Raw genomic sequence first — 26,489 nt, 5'->3', positions numbered from 1 at the left:
AGTGCTTTTTCACTGATGGAAAACATATGACATCTCTTAGGCTTTGAAGAACTGTCCCTTTCACTACTTTTGCACTTTGGTGTCATTATTAAGTGGTATTAAGGGTTATTTTCAGGCCAGGGTAAACAACAGATAACTGAAACCGCGGAAACCAGACCCCGCTGATATGGTGGTCCTACTGTAACTGAAAGTAGTAAAGTTCCATGGACTCATTTGTTATAGGACAATTTGGCTGAATTCCACTATTACTATGATCAACTTGTGAAGTACTTTCCCGCCATTTCCACACCCTGTTGATCGGTGGGTATATAATATTTGCCATTAGTGTCACAACTAATGGTGTTGTCACTTCCAGTGGTGTCACAGCTGATGTCATGGCTGTTGGTGCTGTCATGGCTATTGTCACAGCTGGTCTTGGTGCTGCATGTCATTTTCTCATAATAATGAAAATACTATCAGTGTCACTATCATTATCTCCTGCATCAGTATCATGCTCCCTAAACGCCTTACTATAGAACAAAGCAACAGCACACGAATGAGAGCAAGTGTGACACCACACTAGTGTTACTTTTATAGGAGAATGTACTGTCTCACTGGAATCAGCACTCTCTTCCTTATATATTTCTCTCTACTGTCATTGCTCAAATCACTCCAGTCACTATGCAGATCAGGGGTAAAAAGCTGTCGGCATCCACTTTTTGTGGTAAGACCTGAGGCGGAAGGTATTTCTATATCTTGGGTTGAAGTAGCAGTTCCTTTCCTGGTTGAACCACCATTACTGTTACCTTCAAACCTAGAAGATGAGGCATTATTATCACCATCCTCAATGTCACTGATATCAGAATTGAATAGGATTGCTCAGATTTCACTGGGAGAAAGGTCGGATTGTCGGCCCGCCGTAGTGTACCCGTTTACTGGGTGAAATTACCCACAATGCCTGCATATACCCTTGTGGCATATATTTTTTACCTGGGGTACACGAGGTAGCTAATGACCCAAACAGCAGAGCCAAGCCCTAAAATCGTGGTGTGTGGCAAATTTGAGGTGTGGAAAAATGGTGCTTACTAGTACATCGGACACAGTTAAAGCATTAAGAGCTGCTTATATTTCATGATCAAGGGGTTGGGGGATTAAATGCATTCTCTGAACTTTGTGTTTTCCACACATGGGACTCTGTACACTTTATTTTCTTAAATCTTAAAGTGGAGACTGCTCTGGAGCAGTAGTTCTATAGTGGATAAGACACTTTCTCTGTGAGGGGATAATAGTAAAACAGGGTAAGTGCAACCTTGCTGAACTACTCAACTGGACAGCTCTGGCTAGGATCAAACAAGCTCAGGTGATATTGAAAGCATTTTGTTTGCATGTACATTGAAATCATAATACAGCAATATCCTACAAGTGAAAAAGAGGTTTGAAATCTGTTGATGGTGACCTTAATTTATTTTACTAAATCAGAAGCATTATAGGTTCCACTAATCATACAGGTACTATATACTGAAGATAATTTTATTAACCAGTTCAAATATTTTAGTTTATTACAGTGTTAAATTGCATAACTATGGCTGCAATTGCTCATTACATCTATTATTCCAGGTGGTGGTGATGTTTTTATTTGGGACATGAATTCACTTGCTTGCGTTCATAGATTCATTGATGATGGTTGTATAGATGGAACGAGTATTGCTGTATCACCAGGCAACCAGTATCTTGCGTGTGGATCATCATCTGGGGTTGTCAATGTATATGACATGGCCAGTGTTTCGAATAAAACGCCATGTCCAGTTAAGATTTTGGATAAATTGGTAACACCTGTTTCTGCCCTGACATTTAATTCTTCTACTGAAATTTTGGCAATGGCTTCAGAATACTTGGATAATGCTGTAAAACTGGTAAGGCTAAATTTATTTCCTTATTTATATCATTTGCTGTAACCAATATACTACTCTGATAAGCTATATTTTACTATGGAATTGTTTATCTTTGCACAGATTTTATCCTGTCTGATCAACATCATTTCCAATACAGTAACGATATTTTCGAGAAACTTGGAATGGACAGGATAATCTATGAAAATATGTATTTACTGTATTTGTATCTACATTAACTCTTACAGTTGTCATTATGTAGAACTATGTCACTGAGGCCAGGGCCCTTCATATAGTTATATCTTATGAGCTCAGCTCTCTCAGGTAAGCTGTGAGCAGTAAATTTTGGCCTAGACATGACAGAATGGGTCTGTACAGTGAGGGTGCACAGCTAAAAAAAATCCTGTCCCACAAAGTGCATGATGGGAAAAGGGAACCTCTGTTGAGGTGTGTTCTGTGGTGGTTTTTATAGTTTTATTGGCTGTTTCTTTGTATCATTTGATAAAATGGAAGACATACTAGTGAAACAGAGATGATTTTTGTTGATTTCAGGACAGGAAGTAGCTTGATTTTTTTTTTTTTTCTGAAAAAGGATAAGGCTTCCCCTGGTCTGTTTTATTGATTTTTACTAGGTCTGTTTCAATTATTGGGACAGCCTAAACCATGAACAATTATTCTTGATTATATTTTATCCAAGAAATAGGGTAAAACTTTGATTTTTTTGTGTGATGATGGATTGAAAATGAAAGGAAAGTATTATATAAGAGAGGCCTGGTGAGATGATTAATGAACAGAGGAAAAGTTGCTTTAGTGGCTGGAATGCATATATTGTTTATTTTGGGCTCCATTTTTAAATTGGAACTTTTTTTTATTTTGTGTAAAATTTGCCATATTACTAGCTTCTGAGACTGGGTTTCTTGTGCTCAGTCAATAAAACGAAGGCTTACTAGCAAATTAGAGAGAAACTGGGTCAGATTGAGCACTGGAATTAGCTTGAAATAGGGTTCAGGCCTCCAACCTTGCACTTGCATAATTCTGTAAGTTCTCCATCAAATTTTTAGTTTTAGCCATAATTACCTTCAACAAGAGATTCTCTTAACATAACTTAATTTTGGGAGTCAAGACAGTGAAATTGTTTATGTGATACAGTACATTTAGATAAATGATTCAGAGAACAGACAAGTTCTTCATAAAGATAGCCAAGTGTTGCACATGTTGATAAATTAGACACATGTGCAACTCTTGGGTATCTTTATTGAGGAAACGTTTCGCCACACAGTGGCTTCATCAGTCCATACAAAGGAGAATCTTGAAGAATAGGAGGAGAATGAGGTAATCAGTCCCTCAACCTTGAGTCGATGTGGTCAGTCCATCAATCTTGAATAGAATACGGCATACATGCTGAGAAGGAGCTTATAAACCGTTGGCAGGAGAGGTGCAGAAGTCATAGGTCGTGTAACATTTGTTCAATGTTGAAGTAGGTCGTGCCCAAGAATTAGGCAAGCGAAGAATTCCCAAGTATTAAAATCCCAAGAAGTTGCAGTGTCTGACAGGTTTGTAGATGAATGGTTGCACATGTGTCTAATTTATCAACAGTAAATTTAATCTTCATTGCTGTCTAATTATTTAATTTTTTTTTAATCTTAGTGGCCATCTCCCATCTTTATACTACCCAAACCTACTTTAACAAAATATTTATTGATGTTTATGGGATATGAATAAAATACACAACAGAACTTAAAAATTTATCTTAACCTCTTCAGTGTTGGGACCCCTGAAATTAGTAGTGATAGTATTGGGTATTTAAAAAAAAAATTCTTATGAAATGGTAAAGAATTTTTTCTAAAGGTAATGTTACCAAAAATATGAAATTTGATTTGAAAACTTACAGAATTACACAGGCACAAAGTTTGCAGTCTGGGCACAATTGATGCACTGGCAATTTTGCCCACTTTGAGTCCTATTTTAAGCCAATTCCATTGCTCAGTTTGATCGAATTCTTAGCTATTTTGCTAGTATGTCTTCTGTTCTATTGACTGAACACTAGAAACTCCCCATTCAATTATCATAACTACCCTCTAGAGTACATGGAAGTCGATAATTTGTCCAATTATGCACAAAATAAAAAAAAAATTAAACTTCAAAACATGTTCAAAATAAACACTAGGCATTCTAGCCATTAATCACATCCTCAGGCCTTGCCTATATTACATTTGCCCCCTATTTTGAATTCATAACATCGCACAGACCTATTATGTCTAGGCCAAAATTTACCACTCACAGGTTATCTCAGGGAACCGAGTTCAAAACATACATCTACGTGAGTGATGCTGTCACACAAGTGACAATGAAAGAGTTAAGCAGCTAACATGGTTATGACACTTGGATTATGCAGCTCAGTTTTGGTTTCCATACTACGGAATGAATACACAGTAAATGCATTGGAGAACGAGTAATGATCTCGAAATTAATCCGATATTTTGCGAAAAGGCAAGGCAGTTGCATGCAGATCTTGCAAAGAAAATGCCTGGAACGAGTGCTGCTGTTAGTGAATTTAAGGCTAGCAGAGGCTGGTTCAATAAATTCAAGAAGAGAACTGACATACACAGTGTGGTAAGGCATGGCGAGGCAGCAAGTTCGGACAAACGTGGGGCCGAAGAATTTGTTGATGAATTCAAGGAGTACGTAGAGGCTGAAGGATTCCTTGCCCAACAAGTCTTCAGTTGTGATGAAACAGGCCTCTTTTGGAAGAAAATACCAAAGAGGACCTACTTCACGCAGGAGGAAAAGGCACTGCCAGGACACTAGCCTATGAAGGATAGGCTAACTCTCTTGTTCTGTGGTAAAGCTAGTGGGGATTTCAAAGTGAAGCCTTTACTGGTGCATCACTCTGAAAACCCCCGAGTGTTCAAGAAAAATAATATCGTCAAGAGTAAATTGTGTGTGATGTGGAAGGCTAACAATAAAGCATGGGCCACAAAGCAAATTTTCATTGAGTAGGTCAATGAAGTGTTTGGCCCGAGTGTGAAGAAATACCTCCTGGAAAATCAGTTGCCATTCAAGTGCCTTCAGGTAATGGAAAATGCTCTTGCTTATGCTCCAAGTTGGAAGACCAATTGTTGGAGTTCAGTGTCATCACAGTGAAGTTCTTGCCCCCTAATACCACTCCTGTCGTCCAGCCCATGGACCAGCAGGTCATTTCAAACTTCAGAACACTCTACACCAAAGCACTGTTTCAAAGGTACTTTGAAGTGACCTCAGACACTGAATTGATCCTAAGAGAGTTCTGGAGGAATTACTTCAATATCCTCAATTGCATAAGTGTTATCGATAAGGCTTGGCAGGGTGATGAACTCTGCTTGGAGAGAATTCTGGCCAGAATGTGTCCTTGAGAAGGATTTTGAAGGGTTTGAGGCTGACCCTGATGACCCTATGCCTGTTGTGGAATCTGTTGTCTTTGCGGAAGTCCATGGGGTGGGATGTGAGTGGCCAGGATGTGGAAGAGTTGGTGGACGACCACAGCTAAGAGCTAACCATTGAAGAGCTGCAAGACCTTCAACTGGAACAGCAGCAGACCACAACTGAGGAAATTGCTTCAGAGGAAGAGGAGGAAGAGAGAGGGGAGAATGTGCCTTCTTCAGTGATTAAGGACATGTGTGCAAAGTGGAATGAATTGAAAAGTTTTGTGGAGAAATATCACCCTAACAAAGCTGTTGCAATCCGTGTCTGCAACATGTTCAGTGACAATGCCTTGTCCCATTTTTGGCAAATCTTAAAGAGACGCCAGAAACAGATCTCTCTGGACAGATTTTTTGTGCGACAGGTCCAGTGACTCGAGCTGGGCCTAGTGCCAGTAAAAGACAAAGAAGGGAAGTAACCCTGGATAGGGCCTTGATACCTGAATTCCTTATGGATGGGGATTTCCCTTCCAAACAATAACCTCTTCTCCTCCCTATCCCCTCCTCACCATCTTCCATACGCCAACAAGAGTCTTCAATAAAAATAAAAGTGATGTTAAATGTTCATTTATCCATTTCATTAGTCATTTATATTTATTTCTCATTGTTTTCTGTATGTAAAACTGCAGTTATTCTCCATAAAATGTATATTTTGTTAATATTTTGGGTGTCTGGAACAGATTAATTGGATTTACATTATTTCTTATGGGAAATATTGCTTCAGTTTTTGTACAGTTCGGTTTTTGTCAGACTTTTTTGAATGGATTAATCACGAAAACCGAGGTTCCACTGTATAAAGAATCTTACACATGAAAATAGACTGAGAACTATACACAAATAAACTGCACATAGAAGAGAGGAGCTTACAATGACGTTTCGGTCCGACTTGGACCATTTACAAAGTCACACTAACGAGAAGTGGAGCAGGACGAGTATATATAGGCAGGAAGAGGGAGTGGTGGTGGTAGTAGTAGTAGTAGTAGTAGTAGTAGTAGTAGTAGTAGTAGTGGTAGTGGTAGTGGGGAATTAAGGAAGAGGAGGAGTCAGTCAAATACAAAGAAAGGGCAAGAACACAGAGGTGGGGGGAAGGGAAGTAATGAAATAAATAATGAAGGAACAGAAACACAAGACAGAAGAAAGAAAGACAACCCAGAAGAGAAAAGAAAAAGGGGAAGAGGGAGAAGAAAAAAGGAGGAATCAGGTTAAGGTTGGACTCCATCTTTCATTTTTTTTTTTTTTTCAACCGATTTATTTTATTTTTGGTGTACTTTTAGAGGTGCATATGTAGAAGCATGTGACAAAGTTTCAGTATGATTGGCCAACAAACAACAGAGAAAAAAATATAAACATAATTTTTATATATGGCAGCATGACCTGACAAATTGGCACTACGAGTGGCACTTCCGACATTCCCAACTGTTAGAATACAACTAGCACGACGTTTTTACATAGCCATTTCATCTAATATATCTTATTATCATGGTAAAAAAAATACATTTGACAGAATTTTTGGTATTCGCCAAAATATCTGCCTTTTACCCCCCAGTAAATCAAAAATATTTGAGATATTCCAAAAAATCTGACGTTAATAATTCAAACACACTTCGTTTTATATTGTCTGTGAAAATCATTTCAATACAATCATTAATAATGGAGTTGTAAAGCGAAATAAATGAAAATGTTACTTCCGAGATATAGGTCTAGAACGTCGACTGGCCTACCGTATCAAAAAAATTTTTTTTTTTTTGCGCGGAAATCGCGTTTGTTTCGGTGTATTTCTTAGTAAACTGATGTTCTAGTGCAGTTATCCTCTTCAAAACACCGTTTTCTATCACTCACAGACCAAACAATACAACAAGGAGACGAGGAGTAACTCATTTATATCGAAATATTGCTGGTGGACTCTCGCTGTATTATGGCCTATTTTATTCAGTCTAGAGTATATGACATGTTTGTTTGTTATTTATAGTGATTATTATATCATATTAGATCAATTCTGAATGATAAATAAGCCGTATAGTTAATATATAAGCTGATATAAGTGTAATAATGAAGTGATTTCACCTGCCGCTGTCTGGAGAGGGAGCACTGCCGAGTGTACCTAGGTGCTTCCTGATAGGCTAGACGTCTATTGATAAGCTCCACCTACTCTTATATGATGCCAAATAATTAATTATTATATTAGAAAGAATAATGCAAAGAAAAAGCGATAAAAAAACAAGGAAAAAATTCAAAAAAATATATGGTTTGAGAGCAGACTCGCTACCTACATCGCCGCCACCATACCTGATATAAATGACTATAATTTCTTGTAGAAACGTCGTAGAACATTGATTCTTGTACCATTGTGTTGCCAAAGAGTTAAGCTATTTTTCTGTATGAATAACTCATTTTCCATAATTTTTTTATTTTTTTTCTTGAGCGCGCTGAACGGCTCCAGCCTCCAGCCTTAAGTCACGGGTGTTCTGAAGTTTGGAGCATTTTACAAAGTAGTGGGAGAGGAAGGCGTCTACAGAGACGAAGCCAGGACTAAGATTCATACAAGGAAAGTTGTGTATTAGGGATGATTCAACCAGACGGCGACTGTTAAAGTTGGAAGTAGGGAAGACAGTTTTAGCAGAAGACCAGTCAATAGGATGGCTGTGATCTCTGACATGACAGAAAAGAGCATTATTAGTGTTGGCAAGCCTAACACTATTTTTGTGCTCCCTAAGTCTGTCAGAAAGAGATCGACCAGTTTCTCCAAAGTATTGAAGAGGACAGGAGGAGCAAGAAATAAGTAGACACCAGGAACATCTGTAGAGAGAGGAGAGGTATGAACGAGATTAGTGCGAAGAGTGTTAGTCTGGCAGAAAGTAAGCTTGATGTCTAAGGGACGGAGAGAATTGTTGAGATTAGAAAGACCAGAAATGTAGGGAAGGCAGAGGACAGAAGAGTTCCCAGGAGTAGAGAGTTTGGGAGAGAGGAAATTACATTTAGCACGTGAGAGGGCAGAGTCTATGAAATGGGAAGGGTAGCCAAGACGAGAAAACAAATTATGAAGAGTGGAAATTTCTACTGGAAGGAACTGAGGATCACAGATGCGGAGGGCACGGAGAAAGAGGGAGATAAGAACACTTTTCTTGACAAGGGAAGCATGATAGGAAAAGTAGTGAATGTACATGCCACTATGGCCTTCCTAAAACTCATAAACCTGATATTCCTCTACGTCCTATCATATCCTCTAGAGGTTCTGTCTCTTATTCTCTTGCTTCTTGGTTGGCCAAAACCCTCACTCCCTTTCTTGGTACTTTTTCTCCTGCCCACCTCCATCACTCTCAAGACTTCATTGAACGGGTTCGCTCTCTCCTGACCTGTAAGATGCTTAGTCTTGACGTTGAGTCCCTCTTCACCAATGTCCCTCTTGATGATGTCCTTGATTTTCTTAGAGAGAAGGCCCATGAAAGGTTTCTTCATCTCCCTATACCTATTGATGTCTTTCTTGATCTTATCTGCCTTTCTTGATCTTATTTTCCCTCCAAGGGAAATATTCTCAAACCTTCGGTGTCACTATGGGCTCTCCTCTCTCTCCTGTCCTTGCTAATCTTTACATGGAATACTTCGAGACTGTTCTTCTTCCTACCATCAATGTGCGCCCTTCACTCTGGCTCTGCTATGTGGATGACGTCTTTGCTCTGTGGCCTCATGACTCCAGTCTCCTCCAACCTTTTCTTGAAGCTCTTAATAATCTTGCCCCTTCCATTAAGTTTAAAGCTGAATGGGAATCTAATTCCTTGCTTTTTTTCTTTTCCGTTTACCGCAGACCTATACACAGTGGCATGTACATTCACTACTTTTCCTATCATGCTTCCCTTGTCAAGAAAAGTGTTCTTATCTCCCTCTTTCTCCGTGCCCTCCACATCTGTGATCCTCAGTTCCTTCCAGTAGAAATTTCCACTCTTCATAATTCGTTTTCCCATCTTGGCTACCCTTCCCATTTCATAGATTCTGCCCTCTCACATGCTAAACGTAATTTCTTCTCTCCCAAACTCTCTACTCCTGGGAACTCTTCTGTCCTCTGCCTTCCTTACATTTCCGGTCTTTCTAATCTCAACAGTTCTCTCCGTCCCTTAGACATCAAGCTTACTTTCCGCCAGACTAACACTCTTCACACTAATCTCGTTCATACCTCTCCTCTCTCTACAGATGTTCCTAGTGTCTACTCTATTTCTTGCTCCTCCTGTCCTCTTCAATACTTTGGAGAAACTGGTCGATCTCTTTCTGACAGACTTAGGGAGCACAAAAATAGGGTTAGGCTTGCCGACACGAATAATGCTCTTTTCTCTCACGTCAGAGATCACAGCCATCCTATTGACTGGTCTTCTGCTAAAACTGTCTTCCCTACTTCCAACTTTAACAGTCGCTATCTGGTTGAATCCTCCCTAATACACAACTTTCCTTGTATGAATCTTAGTCCTGGCTTCGTCTCTGTAGACGCCTTCCTTTCCCACTACATTGTAAAATGCTCCAAACTTCAGAACACCCGTGACTTAACCTGATTCCTCCTTTTTTCTTCTTCTCCCTCTTCCCCTTTCCTCTCTCCCTTTTTCTTTTCTCTTCTGGGTTGTCTTCCTTTCTTCTGTCTTGTGTTTCTGTTCCTTCATTATTTATTTCATTACTTCCCTTCCCCCCCACCTCTGTGTTCTTGCTTTCCCTCTGTGGGCACCTAGCTCCCTTACAGTGCTCCCTTTTCTTTGTATTTGACTGGCTCCTCCTCCTCCTTAATTCACTACTACTGCTACTGCTGCTGCTGCCGCCGCCTCCTCCGCCACCGCCTCCGCCTCCTCCACCGCTGCCTCCGCCTCCTCCTCCTCATCCTATATATACACCCGTCCTGCTCCATCCTCGTTAGTGTGACTTTGTAAATGGTCCAAGTCGGACCGAAACGTCGTCGTAAGCTCCTCTCTTCTATGTGCTGGTTATTTGTGTATCGTTCCAGTCATGGTATTGTGCATTTTTTGTTATTTTTATACTGAGAACTCTGAATTTGTACTCTATTGAAAGATGTAGAATGAGAGGTATGACTGAAGTATGCAGATGAAAGAGGAAATATAAATAGGGTGTAAATAATATCTATCCAAGAACTCTGAACAGTGGATTTAAGTTAGATAAATTTAGATATAGAATGATACATGAAGGTGCAGGTTAGCAACAGAGTTAATAAGTAGAACAATCTGCCAAGTAGTCATTAAAACTTAACACATTAGGTAGTTTTAATAATAGGTTGAGCAAATACATGAGCGAGGATATGCAGTGCTCCTCCATTTATACTCTTAGTGTACCTACCTGCTTGTGGTTACAGAGCCTATATTTTCAACTTTGGTTATGAACCAGTGGACCCTTTCTTATATACACATAAAGAATAGTAAAAAAAAAAAGATTTTTCATGCTTCATAGGTGCATTATTATACCCACTCTCTCTCCCACAGGTACACTTCCCATCAATGACTTACTTCAACAACTTCCCAGGAAGACAATATTCTATGAGGAGAGTGCAAATTCTTAATTTCTCTCCTAAGAGTGGCTTCTTAGCTGCAGGGAACAATATTGGAGGAGCTTTCTTGTACAGGCTGAAACATTTCTCCAGTTATTAGGAAACTTCTTTTAACTAATAACTTTACAGTTATTTTCATTTTACATCATTAATTGCAGTTAAAGAATTTTCTCAATATGTCTAAGACTTATAGTAAAACTTTGTTATGCTGTGTTATGGGGAAATAATAAAAAAAAAAAATTCAACTCAATTTCAGTATTCACAAAAAATTACTAAACTCATTTGTGTCATTCATTGCTTCTTGGTAAAATGATTTGCCATGAACAAACCTTTCATTTTCATATTTGATCTGGTCAGGGAGGTATACCATCTTTTAGGAGTGAAGAAGAGCAGAATGTAAATGTGGGGGAGGTACGTGAGGCATTACGTAGAATGAAAGGAGGTAAAGCAGCTGGAACTGATGGGATCATGACAGAAATGTTAAAAGCAGGGGGGGATATAGTGTTGGAGTGGTTGGTACTTTTGTTTAATAAATGTATGAAAGAGGGGAAGGTACCTAGGGATTGGCGGAGAGCATGTATAGTCCCTTTATATAAAGGGAAAGGGGATAAAAGAGATTGTAAAAATTATAGAGGAATAAGTTTACTGAGTATACCAGGAAAAGTGTACGGTAGGGTTATAATTGAAAGAATTAGAGGTAAGACAGAATGTAGGATTGCGGATGAGCAAGGAGGTTTCAGAGTGGGTAGGGGATGTGTAGATCAAGTGTTTATATTGAAGCATATATGTGAACAGTATTTAGATAAAGGTAGGGAAGTTTTTATTGCATTTATGGATTTAGAAAAGGCATATGATGGAGTTGGTGCAATTATTTAATAAATGTATGGAAGAGGGTAAGGTACCTAGGGATTGGTAGTGAGCATACATAGTTCCTTTGTATAAAGGCAAAGGGGACAAAAGAGAGTGGAAAAATTATAGGGGGATAAGTCTGTTGAGTATACCTGGTAAAGTGTATGGTAGAGTTCTTATTGAAAGAATTAAGAGTAAGATGGAGAATAGGATAGCAGATGAACAAGGAGGCTTTAGGAAAGGTAGGGGGTGTGTGGACCAGGTGTTTACAGTGAAACATATAAGTGAACAGTATTTAGATAAGGCTAAAGAGGTCTTTGTGGCATTTATGGATTTGGAAAAAGCATACGACAGGGTGGATAGGGGGGCAATGTGGCAGATGTTGCAGGTGTATGGTGTACGAGGTAGGTTACTGAAAGCAGTGAAGAGCTTTTACGAGGATAGTGAGGTTCAAGTTAGAGTATGTAGGAAAGAGGGAAATTATTTCCCAGTAAAAGTAGGCCTTAGACAAGGATGAGTGATGTCACCGTGGTTGTTTAATATATAGATGGGGTTGTAAGAGAAGTAAATGCGAGGGTCTTGGCAAGAGGCGAGGAGTTAAAAGATAAAGAATCGCACACAAAGTGGGAGTTGTCACAGTTGCTCTTTGCTGATAACACTGTGCTCTTGGGAGATTCTGAAGAGAAGTTGCAGAGATTGGTGGATGAATTTGGTAGGGTGTGCAAAAGAAGAAAATTAAAAGTGAATACAGGAAAGAGTAAGGTTATGAGGATAACAAAAAGATTAGGTGATGAAAGATTGGATATCAGATTGAAGGGAGAGAGTATGGAGGAGGTTAATGTATTCAGATATTTGGGAGTGGACGTGTCAGCAGATGGGTCTATGAAAGATGAGGTGAATCATAGAATTGATGAGGGGAAAAGGGTGAGTGGTGCACTTAGGAGTCTGTGGAGACAAAGAACTTTGTCCTTGGAGGCAAAGAGGGGAATGTATGAGAGTATAGTTTTACCAACACTCTTATATCGGTGTGAAGCATGGGTGATGAATGTTGCAGCGAGGAGAAGGCTGGAGGCAGTGGAGATGTCATGTCTGAGGGCAATGTGTGGTGTGAATATAATGCAGAGAATTCGTAGTTTGGGAGTTAGGAGGAGGTGCGGAATTACCAAAACTGTTGTCCAGAGGGCTGAGGAAGGGTTGTTGAGGTGGTTCGGACATGTAGAGAGAATGGAGCGAAACAGAGTGACTTTGAGAGTGTATAAAACTGTAGTGGAAGGAAGTCGGGGTAGGGGTTGGCCTAGGAAAGGTTGGAGGGAGGGGGTAAAGGAGGTTTTGTGTGCGAGGGGCTTGGACTTCCAGCAGGCATGCGTGAGTGTGTTTGATAAGGGTGAATGGAGACAAATGGTTTTTAATACTTGAAGTGCTGTTGGAGTGTGAGCAAATTAACATTTATGAAGGGGTTCAGGGAAACCGGCAGGCCGGACTTGAGTCCTGGAGATGGGAAGTACAGTGCCTGCACTCTGAAGGAGGGGTGTTAATGTTGCAGTTTAAAAACTGTAGTGTAAAGCACCCTTCTGGCAAGACAGTGATGGAGTGAATGATGGTAAAAGTTTTTCTTTTTTGGGCCACCCTGCCTTGGTGGGAATCGGCCAGTGTGATAATAAATAAATAAAAAATATGAGAGAGTGGATGGAGGAGCAATGTGGCAGATGTTGCAAGTATATGGAATAGGTGGTAAGTTATTAAATGCTGTAAAGAGTTTTTATGAGGATAGTGAGGCTCAGGTTAGGGTGTGTAGAAGAGAGGGAGACTACTTCCCGGCAAAAGTAGGTCTTAGACAGGGATGTGTAATGTCACCATGGTTGTTTAATATATTTATAGATGGGGTTGTAAAGGAAGTAAATGCTAGGGTGTTCGTCAGAGGGGTGGGATTAAAGGGGAATCAAATTCAAAATGGGAATTGACAGTTACTTTTTGCTGATGATACTGTGCTTATGGGAGATTCTAAAGAAAAATTGCAAAGGTTAGTGGATGAGTTTGGGAATGTGTGTAAAGGTAGAAAGTTGAAAGTGAACATAGAAAAGAGTAAGGTGATGAGGGTATCAAATGATTTAGATAAAGAAAAATTGAATATCAAATTGGGAAGGAGGAGTATGGAAGAAGTGAATGTTTTCAGATACTTGGGAGTTGACGTGTCGGGGGATGGATTTATGAAGGATGAGGTTAATCATAGAATTGATGAGGGAAAAAAGGTGAGTGGTGCGTTGAGGTATATGTGGAGTCAAAAAACGTTATCTGTGGAGGCAAAGAAGGGAATGTATGAAAGTATAGTAGTACCAACACTCTTATATGGGTGTGAAGCTTGGGTGGTAAATGCAGCAGCGAGATGGTTGGAGGCAGTGGAGATGTCCAGTTTAAGGGCAATGTGTGGTGTAAATATTATGCAGAAAATTCGGAGTGTGGAAATTAGGAAAAGGTGTGGAGTTAATAAAAGTATTAGTCAGAGGGCAGAAGAGGGGTTGTTGAGGTGGTTTGGTCATTTAGAGAGAATGGATCAAAGTAGAATGACATGGAAAGCATATAAATCTATAGGGGAAGGAAGGCGGGGTAGGGGTCGTCCTCGAAAGGGTTGGAGAGGGGGTAAAGGAGGTTTTGTGGGCGAGGGGCTTGGACTTCCAGCAAGCGTGCGTGAGCATGTTAGATAGGAGTGAATGGAGACAAATGGTACTTGGGACCTGCTGATCTGTTGGAGTGTGAGCAGGGTAATATTTAGTGAAGGGATTCAGGGAAACCGGTTATTTTCATATAGTCGGACTTGAGTCCTTGAAATGGGAAGTACAATGCCTGCACTTTAACCCTTTGACTGTTTCAGGCCCGTCTCTGAAACTGTCATTCTATGTCGCCAAATATTCGAAAAAAAAAAAAAAATTTCTTATGAAAATGTTAGGAATATTTTTAGTAGTGTTTTAAGCCTAAAAAAATTTTTTTCCATCAGTACTTACCGAGATATAGAGCCGCAAAGTTTGCAGAAAGTGACGTGCGTACGGCAACAGCGGCGACCGCCGCCCACCCGGTATTCTTTTATTTACTCTAATTCAAAGGTTTCTTGCATTTTTCAATATTTTTCTGTTCCAGGTAACTTATGTGGCCTGTGAGACCAATGTAAGGTGCATTCTTCAAATATACATTCATTGTTTACAACACAATAACAGAACAAACTTTATCACTATTAGTTTGTGTATACACTTTCTTTACACAAACAAACAATACAAAACAATGTTTATTACTATTGTTCCATAATATATATACATATGTACAGTCACTAACCACGTTCCTAGAACTGCTGCAGCTTGTGGAACTCTTTAAAACATGGGTATATGCAGAGGGGCACTTCACACTCCTCACACATAAAACGAGTGTCTCTGCGTGTTTGTGGGCATTTTGTATTTACCTGGAGTTTACATGGAGAGAGTTCCGGGGGTCAACGCCCCCGCGGCCCGGTCTGTGACCAGGCCTCCTGGTGGATCAGAGCCTGATCAACCAGGCTGTTGCTGCTGGCTGCACGCAAACCAACGTATGAGCCACAGCCCGGCTGATCCGGAACTGACTTTAGGTGCTTGTCCAGTGCCAGCTTGAAGACTGCCAGGGGTCTGTTGGTAATCCCCCTTATGTGTGCTGGGAGGCAGTTGAACAGTCTCGGGCCCCTGACACTTATTGTATGGTCTCTTAACGTGCTAGTGACACCCCTGCTTTTCATTGGGGGGATGTTGCATCGTCTGCCAAGTCTTTTGCTTTCGTAGTGAGTGATTTTCGTGTGCAAGTTCGGTACTAGTCCCTCTAGGATTTTCCAGGTGTATATAATCATGTATCTCTCCCTCCTGCGTTCCAGGGAATACAGGTTTAGGAACCTCAAGCGCTCCCAATAATTGAGGTGTTTTATCTCCGTTATGCGCGCCGTGAAAGTTCTCTGTACATTTTCTAGGTCGGCAATTTCACCTGCCTTGAAAGGTGCTGTTAGTGTGCAGCAATATTCCAGCCTAGATAGAACAAGTGACCTGAAGAGTGTCATCATGGGCTTGGCCTCCCTAGTTTTGAAGGTTCTCATTATCCATCCTGTCATTTTTCTAGCAGATGCGATTGATACAATGTTATGGTCCTTGAAGGTGAGATCCTCCGACATGATCACTCCCAGGTCTTTGATGTTGGTGTTTCGCTCTATTTTGTGGCCAGAATTTGTTTTGTACTCTGATGAAGATTTAATTTCCTCATGTTTACCATATCTGAGTAATTGAAATTTCTCATCGTTGAACTTCATATTGTTTTCTGCAGCCCACTGAAAGATTTGGTTGATGTCCGCCTGGAGCTTTGCAGTGTCTGCAATGGAAGACACTGTCATGCAGATTCGGGTGTCATCTGCAAAGGAAGACACGGTGCTGTTGCTGACATCCTTGTCTATGTCGGATATGAGGATGAGGAACAAGATGGGAGCGAGTACTGTGCCTTGTGGAACAGAGCTTTTCACCGTAGCTGCCTCGGACTTTACTCTGTTGACGACTACTCTCTGTGTTCTGTTAGTGAGGAAATTATAGATCCATCGACCGACTTTTCCTGTTATTCCTTTAGCACGCATTTTGTGCGCTATTACGCCATGGTCACACTTGTCGAAGACTTTTGTAAAGTCTGTATATATTACATCTGCATTCTTTTTGTCTTCTAGTGCATTTAGGACCTTGTCGTAGTGATCCAATAGTTGAGACAGACAGGAGCGACCTGTTCTAAACCCATGTTGCCCTGGGTTGTGTAACTGATGGGTTTCTAGATGGGTGGTGATCTTGCTTCTTAGGACCCTTTCAAAGATTTTTATGATATGGGATGTTAGTGCTATTGGTCTGTAGTTCTTTGCTGTTGCTTTACTGCCCCCTTTGTGGAGTGGGGCTATGTCTGTTGTTTTTAGTAACTGTGGGATGACCCCCGTGTCCATGCTCCCTCTCCATAGGATGGAAAAGGCTCGTGATAGGGGCTTCTTGCAGTTCTTGATGAACACAGAGTTCCATGAGTCTGGCCCTGGGGCAGAGTGCAAGGGCATGTCATTTATCACCTGTTCGAAGTCATTTGGCGTCAGGATAACATCGGATAGGCTTGTGTTAATCAAATTTTGTGGCTCTCTCATAAAAAATTCATTTTGATCTTCGACTCTCAGTCTGGTTAGCGGCTTGCTAAAAACTGAGTCATATTGGGACTTGAGTAGCTCGCTCATTTCCTTGCTGTCATCTGTGTAGGACCCATCTTGTTTAAGTAGGCGCCCAATACTGGACGTTGTTCTCGATTTTGATTTGGCATAGGAGAAGAAATACTTTGGGTTTCTTTCGATTTCATTTATGGCTTTTAGTTCTTCCCGCGTATGCATACATACATAACACCTCTTCTGAGCATTTTTCTTGGCAGTAGTAGGAGGCAGTTGTATGGGGTAGTGATCACCAGGCGTCAAACGAGATGACGTCTGTGGGCGCTGGTCTATTGCAGGAGTTGCTCCTTGGTACTTTGCAATTATTTGTCTGATTACTGACAGGCAAAATTCACCATATTTTTGTGTTTTGTTGGTCTTCAACTTGTATATGTTATAAGCATTTAGCATAGAGATATCAACAAGATGGAAAAAAAGTTTTATATACCACTTATAACTCTTGCGTACAAAGTCTGCAAACCCAATCTGCATGTCACATTTGTCCACTAAGCACATATTGAGGTTGTAGTCCATGACAGCTGCAGGCTTTAGAATGGGTTCATTGGTCTCTCTGTTGTCCCTGCCACTGGGTACCATTTCATTTCTTTGAACTGATGTCAACAATGTGACATCACGTTTGTCATGCCACCAAAATGCCATGATGTCATTGGCAGCAAAGGCTTGCACCTCACCTCTGCGAGTGCCAGCGTTGAGCCTTGGCATATGTTTACGATTACCACGCACTATGCCACACACGTCTGTCAAGTTCACTCGCAAGAAATCACTGAGTAAGGGGCTTGTGTACCAGTTATCAGTAAATAACATATGCCCCTTACCAAGATATGGTTCCATCATTGTTCGAACCACATCACCAGAGATACCCAATAACTTCATGGTATCTCTCAAAGTATTACTGCCAGTGTACACAATTATATCCAAAACTAGACCACTTCTGCAATCACACAGTACAAATAGCTTTATACCAAAGCGTTTCCTCTTCCTTGGTATATATTGCTTGAATGAGAGTCTTCCTTTGAATAAAATCAAGGACTCATCAATAACAAGCTTCCTGAAGGGATAAAAATACATGTAGCACTTTTGTTTCAGGTACATAAACACATTTCTGATCTTATATAACCTGTCGCTTCTGTCAGGCCTGGTTTTGTCTGAAAAGTGTAATATATGTAACAGTATCAGGAAACGATTGACACCTATAATGTCACTAAAACCTGGAGTTGAAATCAGGCGTTCTGTTGCCCAGTATGTGGTGACAGTGTGCTTATACACATGTGGCATAAGCATTATTGTGGCAAAAAACAGGTACATCTCTGCCACAGTTGTCTCCTTCCACTTGTGTAGCCGTGATTTTGGTGAGAGAATTGTATTTGCCATGGTGTAATCACAGTATGTGTTTGTTTCCCTGACAATGATGTCCATCAGGGGTTCATCGAAGAATAACTCAAAGCAGTCCAGTTCACTGGCATTGTTCCCAAGTGGACAAGATGGCTTTATTCCACTTTGTGTTTCATCAAAGTCATGGGGACTGGGAACAAACTCGTCACCGTCCTGCCAATCCCAGATGCGGTCTGCTGGTGGGGTCTGGATATTGTACCGTGGTTGTGGTTGTGCAGGTTGTGGTTGTGCAGGTTGTGGTGGTGTAGGTTGTGGGAGTGTGGGGTAGGGTGAGGCTGGTTGTTGTGCTGCGTCAGCAACGTGGGTAGTAGCGTGGCCCGCTGATGGTACCACATGGGCCGTGCCACCCTCACTATCACCACCACTGCCTCCTCCCTCACTGTCACCATTCATACCCATCATTACAATATCGTCATCTTCACTATCAGGTCGTGGTGTAGGGCCACGGGATGTGCTCCCAGAGTTTCTCCTTCCCCTTGGAACAACATATGAAACACTACCAGACCGCATGCTACTTCGTACATACTGCCGCTTCACTGGGGAATATTCACTCTCACTGTCACTAGAACTGCTTTCAATGACCTTGAAATCACTATCACTATCACTGCTATCATCTGGGTGTTGTACACGACCAAATAATTTCCTCTTTCGTCCTGGTACAGGCGAACGTGAACAAGCCGGCACAGCACCAGAGGTGGAAGGTTGTGGGTCATCTGGGTTTTCATCACTAATTACGTTATCCTGGGCACTTTTTCCGGTAACACTCACTTCAAAACCATGGAATTCACTGTCACTGACATTTTCATCGCTGTTAGAGCTATCACTTGGGAACAAAAGACCTCCAATCCGCCGAGGAGTGAGGAACTTCTTACCGAGAGGCATGGTAAAAATGGACTAACAACATGGCGTTCCCACAATGCACCGCTGGGTCCCAGATTTTTTTCACAGGGTGCACACCGACCACTGAGACCCATTCTCTCTCGTGTAGGCCTACCAGGCCTTTGGCGCTTGATTTGAAGCCGCTAGAATTTGTGCGTATAAATACGTCAGAAACATTGGCTCGTAAGACGTATTTATACGTCGGAAACAGTCAAAGGGTTAAAGGAGGGGTTTGGGATATTGGCAGTTTGGAGGGATATGTTGTGTATCTTTATATGTATATGGTTCTAAACTGTTGTATTCTGAGCACCTCTGCAAAAACAGTGATAATGTGTGAATGTGGTGAAAGTGTTGAATGATGATGAAAGTATTTTCTTTTTGGGGATTTTCTTTCTTTTTTGGGTCACCCTGCCTCGGTGGGAGACGGCCGACTTGTTGAAAAAAAAAAAAAAAATTTTGATATCCTTACAGTTCTGGCAAAATAACTGTTGGCTGAATGATGGTGAAATCTGTTTTCTTTCTGGGTCACCCTACCTCAGTGGAAGATGATCAGTGTGGTAAAACAAAACAAAAACCAATTTTATGCCATAATGTGGCCAAGTCAGACATTCTAGACGGTTCCTGGTTTTGGAAGTTGTGACCCCCTCAAGGAAGGTTCTTTGATCCTAGAAATTAGACCTGCCTTCCCATTCTTTGGATTGAACATAAATGATTCATATCCATCCCTGCATGCTGTATGACCCTTATTATTATAATCAAGGGGAAGCACTAAAACAGTAGGATTATGCAGCACCTGTGGGGGAGGGGGATGGAAGGTATTCAGGCTTAATTCAGGGAACCAGAGCACAGATCCAATTCCTCAGATCAAGAGCCCCTTATAGGTTTAGTGCTTCTTACACCCTCCATAAATCTCTTGACTTGGAGGAAGCATATAATGGCCCTCCACCTCTCCTGTGCACACTGTGTTGCACTTATGCACCGGATTGTTGGCACTAAATAGGGGGCAGATTGAGACCTCCTTTTTCGATTTTATGCAACTATGGTTCACAGCGGGCTACTTATGCGAGTGAGGTATATGGTTTGGCCTCTCCCACGTCTCTTTGCTGTCTGGACAGCCTCCAGAATTAGGCCTTCTGCAGTATGCTGGGAACATTTCCCTCCACCCTCATCGCAGCCTTGGAAGCAGAGTCTGGGATAGTCTCCCTCTCATTGGTAGAATGGCGAGGGACTGTTTGCAATTCCATCACATGGCCTCTTTGCCTTGTACTCACCCCTTGCTGCCTCTCTTCACAGGTATGGGCAGCAGCCTGTTCCCCATTTGGATCAGCCTTCCTTTATGGCCAGAGCCTGACATTTCCTGGCCTACCTCTTACTCCCTGCGCCAGTGATGACTCCTTCCCTTCTCCACTCCCCACTTCCCTCCCCATCCTTGCTTGGACCTGGAAAGGTACATCTTCCTAGATTGGCCATGTAGGAACAGGGAAACTCCACTGTCATATATGGTTCTTCATTCTCCATTTACAGTGGAACCTCAAAAATCGAACGTATCGAAAATAGGACCATTTTTTTCGGACAAACTGTGTCCCTATTATCGAACGTGCCCCTGTTTTCGGACCGCCGGGTACGGGACCTGTCTGCCGGCCCGCTCTGTCCGCATCCCCAGGCGCTGTGAGCAGTCCAGCTTTGTTTATGCTTGAGTGAACACTAACCTGCGCTCTCATTCACGCATTTTACGATTATTTCGTTGTGTTTAGTGCTTGTGGGACTGTGATATAAGCTGCCATGGGCCCAAAGAAACTTGCTAGTGGTACCCCTGTGGTAAAGAAAGTGGGAAACACCATAGATGTGAAGAAGGAAATAATACAGAAGTATGAGAGTGGTGTGAGACTTGTTGAGCTTGCCAGGATGTATGGGAAAAACAAGTCAATCATCGGTTCTATCTTGTCAAAGAAAGAACAAATCAAGGAAGCTGATGTTGCAAAAGGTGTTAATATAGGGAGTGGATGAGGTGCCTTCTTCAAGATTAAGGAGATTTGTGCCAAGTGGAATGATGTCCAAATGTTTGTGCAGAAGTACCACCCTGAGCAAGCTGAAACAAGTCATCTTTGCAACAAGTTCAGTGACAGAACCATGTCCCGTTTTAGGGAAATGTTAAAGAGGCACCAGAAACAGAGGACTGTGGACAGTTATTTTGTGAGACAGGGGTCCAGTGACTCAAGCTGGTCCTAGTGGCATTAAAAGACAGAGAAGGGAAGTAACCCCAGAGAGGGCTTTACCTGAAGTCATCATGGAGGGGGATTTTCCTTCCAAACACTAACCCCAACTCCCTCTCTCCTCCTCCTTATCTTCCAGATGCCATCACCAATCTTCAGTAAAGGTAAGTAAAAATGTTATTTTATATGTATTACTATACATAATTAAAAACTATAGTATTTGTTGTATGTAAAACTGTAATTAATCTCTATAAAATGTATTTTTTGTGTGAATAGTTTTGGATTTCTGGAATGGATTAATTGTATTTCCATTATTTCTTATGGGAAATATTGCTTCGAATTTCAGACTTTTCGAATTTAGAACTAGCTCCTGGAACGGATTAAGTTCGATTTTTGAGGTTCCACTGTACATGGATGGCTCAGCATGAACTTTCCCTCCTACATCTTCAGCTGGTTTCTTTGCTGATCTTTCTGTATCAAACCTGGCAGTTTGACCTTGCTCATTTGGTACACAATGGTCCAAGTTGGACCGAAACGTCGTCGTAAGCTTCTCTCTTTTATGTGCGGGTTATTTGTGTATCGTTCCAGTCATGGTATTGTGCCTTTTTGTTATTTATTTATTTGCTCATTTGGTCCTAGCAGGGGAGCTTTTTGTCATTCACCAGGCTTTAATTTTAATCCTTGCTCACCTTCCTCATTGATTCTGCAGGGACAACATTGAACTCCCAGTTTACTTCTATTATGTGGAAGTGCTAAACCTGTAAGGTTTATACTGCACCTAAGGAATGATAATCAGTCAGGTTTGATCCAAGGAAGGGGCCATCAGGTCCAATTCCTTGAATCACAATCCCTGCACAGGCAACAAGGTATCACCTCCCTTCATAGACCACCTGTAGCTCCAGGTGGCATGGCAGGCCCACATTGGTACATTTTTTTCCACTGTACTCAAAAGAAAGTTCTAAACTTGTAGGGGCCATGTAGTGCTTGGAGAATTATTATTATCAAAATCCAGCGCTGTATGACCCTCATGGTTTAGTGCTTAGTTTTTATTATAATAATAATAATAATAATAATAATATACAGCCTCTCCTCACTTAGCAACATATTCATTTACCGATGACTTGGACTTATGACAGGCTCTCTGACCAGTATATATACTTAAATAATGTATATTAGAGCTGATTTCCTCTATTCGGTTTATTACAATATACAGTACACTACTGTATAAACATTTAAAAACATACCAGAAATGTTAAAAATGGTGTAAAGGTGACATTAAAATAATATCAAAGATGGTTGACACAAACACACTACCATTACAGTATACTCCTCACTCAGCAACAAATTCATCTACTGACGTGGTCTTGGGAATGGAGCTTCGTCGTTAAGTGAGGAGAGGCTATGCCTGGGGAATTCGAAGCATTCAATTATTTTTTTTTTTTTTAACATGTCGACTGTCTCCCACCAAAGCAGGGTGACCCAAAAAGAAAGAAAAAACTTATATCATTCAACACTTTCATCATCACTCATACATAATCACTGTCTTTGCAGAGGCACTCAGGTACAACAGTTTAGATGTCCCTCCAAATTGCCAATATCCTAAACCCCTCCTTTAAAGTGCAGGCATTGTACTCCCCATTTCCAGGACTCAAGTCTGGCTAACCAGTTTCCCTGAATCCCTTCACAAAATATTACCCTGCTCACACTCCAACAGCTTGGCAGGTCCCAAAAACCATTCGCCTCCTAACACGCTCACACACACACACTTGTTGGATTTCCAAGCCCCTCGCCCACAAAACCTCGTTTACCCTCTTCCCCCCTCCGACCTTTTCAGTTATGACCCCTACCCCGCCTTCTTTCCCCAACAGATTTATACACTCTTCAAGTCATTCTACTTTGTTCCATTCTCTCTAAATGACCAAACCACCTCAACAGCCCCTCTAATACTTTTAGTAACTTCACATCTCCTAATTTCCACACTACGAATTCTCTGCATAATATTTACACCACACATTGCCCTTAGACACGACATCTCCACTGCCTCCTCATTGCAGCATTAACAACCCATGCTTCACACCCATATAAGAGTGTTGGTACCACTATACTCTCGTACATTTCCTTCTTTGCCTTCATGGATAATGTTCTTTGTCTCTACAGATACCTCAATGCATCACTTACCTTTGTTCCTTCATCAATTCTATTGTTTACCTCATCCTTCATAAACCCATCCACTGACAAGTCAACTCCCAAATATCTGAAAACATTCACTTCTTTCATACTCCCTCCCTCCAATGTGATATCCAATTTTTATCTAAATCGTTTGATACCCTCATGTTCACTTTCAAGTTTCTTCCTTTACACACCCTCCCAAACTCATCCACAAACCTTTGCAACTTTTTTTAGAATCCCCCAAAAGCACAGTATCATCAGCAAAAAGTAACTGTGTCAACTACCATTTTGTATTTGATTACCCATAATTTAATCCCACCCCTCTCCCCAAACACTTACTTCTTTACTTCTTTTACAACCTCATCTTATGTTAAACAACCATGGTGACATTACACATCCCTGATAAGTAATCTCCCTCTCTCCTACACACCCTAACCTCAGCCTCACTATCCCCATAAAAACTCTTTACAGCCTTGAGTAACTTACTACCTATTCCATACACTTGCAACATCTGCCACATTGCTCCCCTATCCACTCTATAGTATGCCTTTTCTAACTCCATAACTGCAATAAAAAGTTCCCTACCTTTATCTAAATACTATTCACATATACTCTTCAATGTAAACACCTGATCTACACATCCCCTAACCATTCTAAACCCTCCTTGCTCATCTGCAATCCTGCTCTCTATCTTACCTCTAATTCTTTCAATAAAAACTGTACCAAACACTTTGGTATACTCAGTAAACTTATTCCCCTATAATTTTTACAATCTCTCTTGTCCTCTTCCCTTTATATAAAGGTACCTTCCCCTCATTCATACATTTATTAAACAAAAATACCAACCACTCCAACACTTACCTCTCCCTGCTTTTCCCCTCAAGGGAGGTTCCTTGATGCTGGTGAGGGGCTCTTGATCTAGGGAATTGAATCTGCTGTGGTTCCCTGAATTGAGCCTGAATACCTTCCATTCCCCCATCCCTCCCATGCGCTGTATAATCCTACAGGTTTTGCGCTTCCCCATGATTATAATAATAATAATCCCCCTGCTTTAAAGATTTCTGTCATGATCCCATCAATTCCAGCTGCTTTACCCCCTTTCATTCTACGTAATGCCTCACGCACTTCCCACACCCTCGCATCCTGCTCTTCGTCACTCCTAAAAGATGTTATACCTCCCTGGCCAGTGCATGAAATTACTGCCTCCCTTTCTTCATCAACATTTAAAAGTTCCTCAAAATATTCCCGCCATCTATCCAACATCTCCAGCTCCCCATCTACTAACTCTCCTACTTTTTTTTTTTTTTAACCGACAAATCTATTCGTTCCCTAGGCTTTCTTAACTTGTTTATTTCACTCCAAATTTTTTTCTTATTCTCAGTAAAATGTCTTAGACAGTGCCTCTCCAATTCTATCATTTGCTCTTCTTTTACACTCTCTTCACCTTTCTTTTACTCTCCCTATACTCTGCCCTTCTTATATCACTTCTGCTTTGTAAAAACCGCTCATAAGCTACTTTTTCTCTTTTATCACACTCTTTACCTCATCATTCCACCAATTACTCCTTTCTTCCTGCACCCACCCTCCTATAGGCACAAACTTCTGTCCCACATTCGAATACTACATTCTTAAAACTACCCCATCTCTCTTCAACCTCCCTACTACCTATATTTGCACTAGCCTACCTTTCTGCTAATAGCTGTTAGGTAAGACACACATGCAACAGTTAGGTATCTTTATTATGAAACGTTTCGCCTACACAGTAGGCTTCTTCAGTCAAGTACAGAAAAGTTGATAGAAGCAGAAGATACTTGAAGACGATGTAATCAGTCCATCACCCTTAAAGTTTTGAGGTGGTCAGTCCCTCAGTCTGGAGGGATATTGTTTCATACTATGGAACAATGCTCTTCTCCAGACTGAGGGACTGACCACCTCAAAACTTTAAGGGTGATGGACTGATTACATCGTCTTCAAGTATCTTCTGCTTCTATCAACTTTTCTGTACTTGACTGAAGAAGCCTACTGTGTAGGCGAAACGTTTCATAATAAAGATACCTAACTGTTGCATATGTGTCTTACCTAACAACCTGTCGGTATTTTATACCATTTTACTGCTAATAGCTGTTTATATCTCACCCTAACTTCCTTCTCCCTTAGTTTATAAACTTTCACCTCTCTCTTACTGTTGCCATTTTCCCTTTGTCCCATCTACCTCTTACTCTAACTGGATAATGATCCGATATATCCATTGCCCCTCTGTAAACATGCACATCCTGAATCCTACCCATCAACTTTTTTATCCACCAATACATAATCTAACAAACTTTCATTACATGCTATATCATATCTTGTATACTTCTTTTTCATGAAGTATGTATTACTTATTACCAAACCTCTTTCTACATATAATTCAATTAAAGGCTCCCCATTTTCATTTACTCCTTGCACCTCAAATTTACCTGCTATTCCCTCAAAAAGAAGTGGTAGAGGGAAACATTTAAGTTTGATGTAAGAAAGAGAAGTACAGTCCCTTAACTCAAGCCCCTTACCAGCATCAAGGCACCATTCCTCAGTGGGCCACACTAGTAGCCAAAGACTGCAGTTCCACAAGGTTTTAACGCTTCACATAAAGATACAAACAATAACAGCTTTTGGAGATTTTTATTTATCATATTTTTCAAAAATAGTTTACCTTTATTGTATTCATGATGACAGCACTGAACTCAAAGTGGTCATACAATGCCAGAGGAATGTGAGGCAATCAGATTTGATCCAAAGAAAGGAAGAGTAGTTCCAATTCTTTGGACACTGTTCTTCACCAGTATCAAAGCATATACCCTTGAAGGGCATATCTTTAAAACCTTTTCAGATTTTGGAATGAAGCAT

General features: G+C 40.9%; 1 protein-coding gene across 3 annotated transcripts in view; it reads left to right on the top strand.

Annotated features, from left to right (window-relative positions):
• The window catches only part of wcd (U3 small nucleolar RNA-associated protein 18 homolog wicked), a 53,326-nt gene extending 42,222 nt beyond the window's left edge, over positions 1-11,104 (top strand). For all 3 annotated transcript variants that reach the window (XM_053775162.2, XM_053775161.2, XM_053775160.2), the window contains exons 9-10: positions 1,597-1,892; positions 10,795-11,104. In XM_053775162.2, coding sequence (XP_053631137.1) covers positions 1,597-1,892; positions 10,795-10,959 — 461 coding nt within the window. In that variant the 3' untranslated portion in view covers positions 10,960-11,104. The remainder of the gene's footprint in view (positions 1-1,596; positions 1,893-10,794) is intronic.
• Positions 11,105-26,489: the final 15,385 nt, after the last annotated feature.

Source organism: Cherax quadricarinatus, chromosome 11 (genome assembly GCF_038502225.1).
Source record: "Cherax quadricarinatus isolate ZL_2023a chromosome 11, ASM3850222v1, whole genome shotgun sequence".
Lineage (NCBI taxonomy): Eukaryota > Metazoa > Arthropoda > Malacostraca > Decapoda > Parastacidae > Cherax > Cherax quadricarinatus.
The sequence above is the reverse complement of the archived record's forward strand: the minus strand, read 5'-3'. Positions and strand labels throughout refer to the sequence as shown.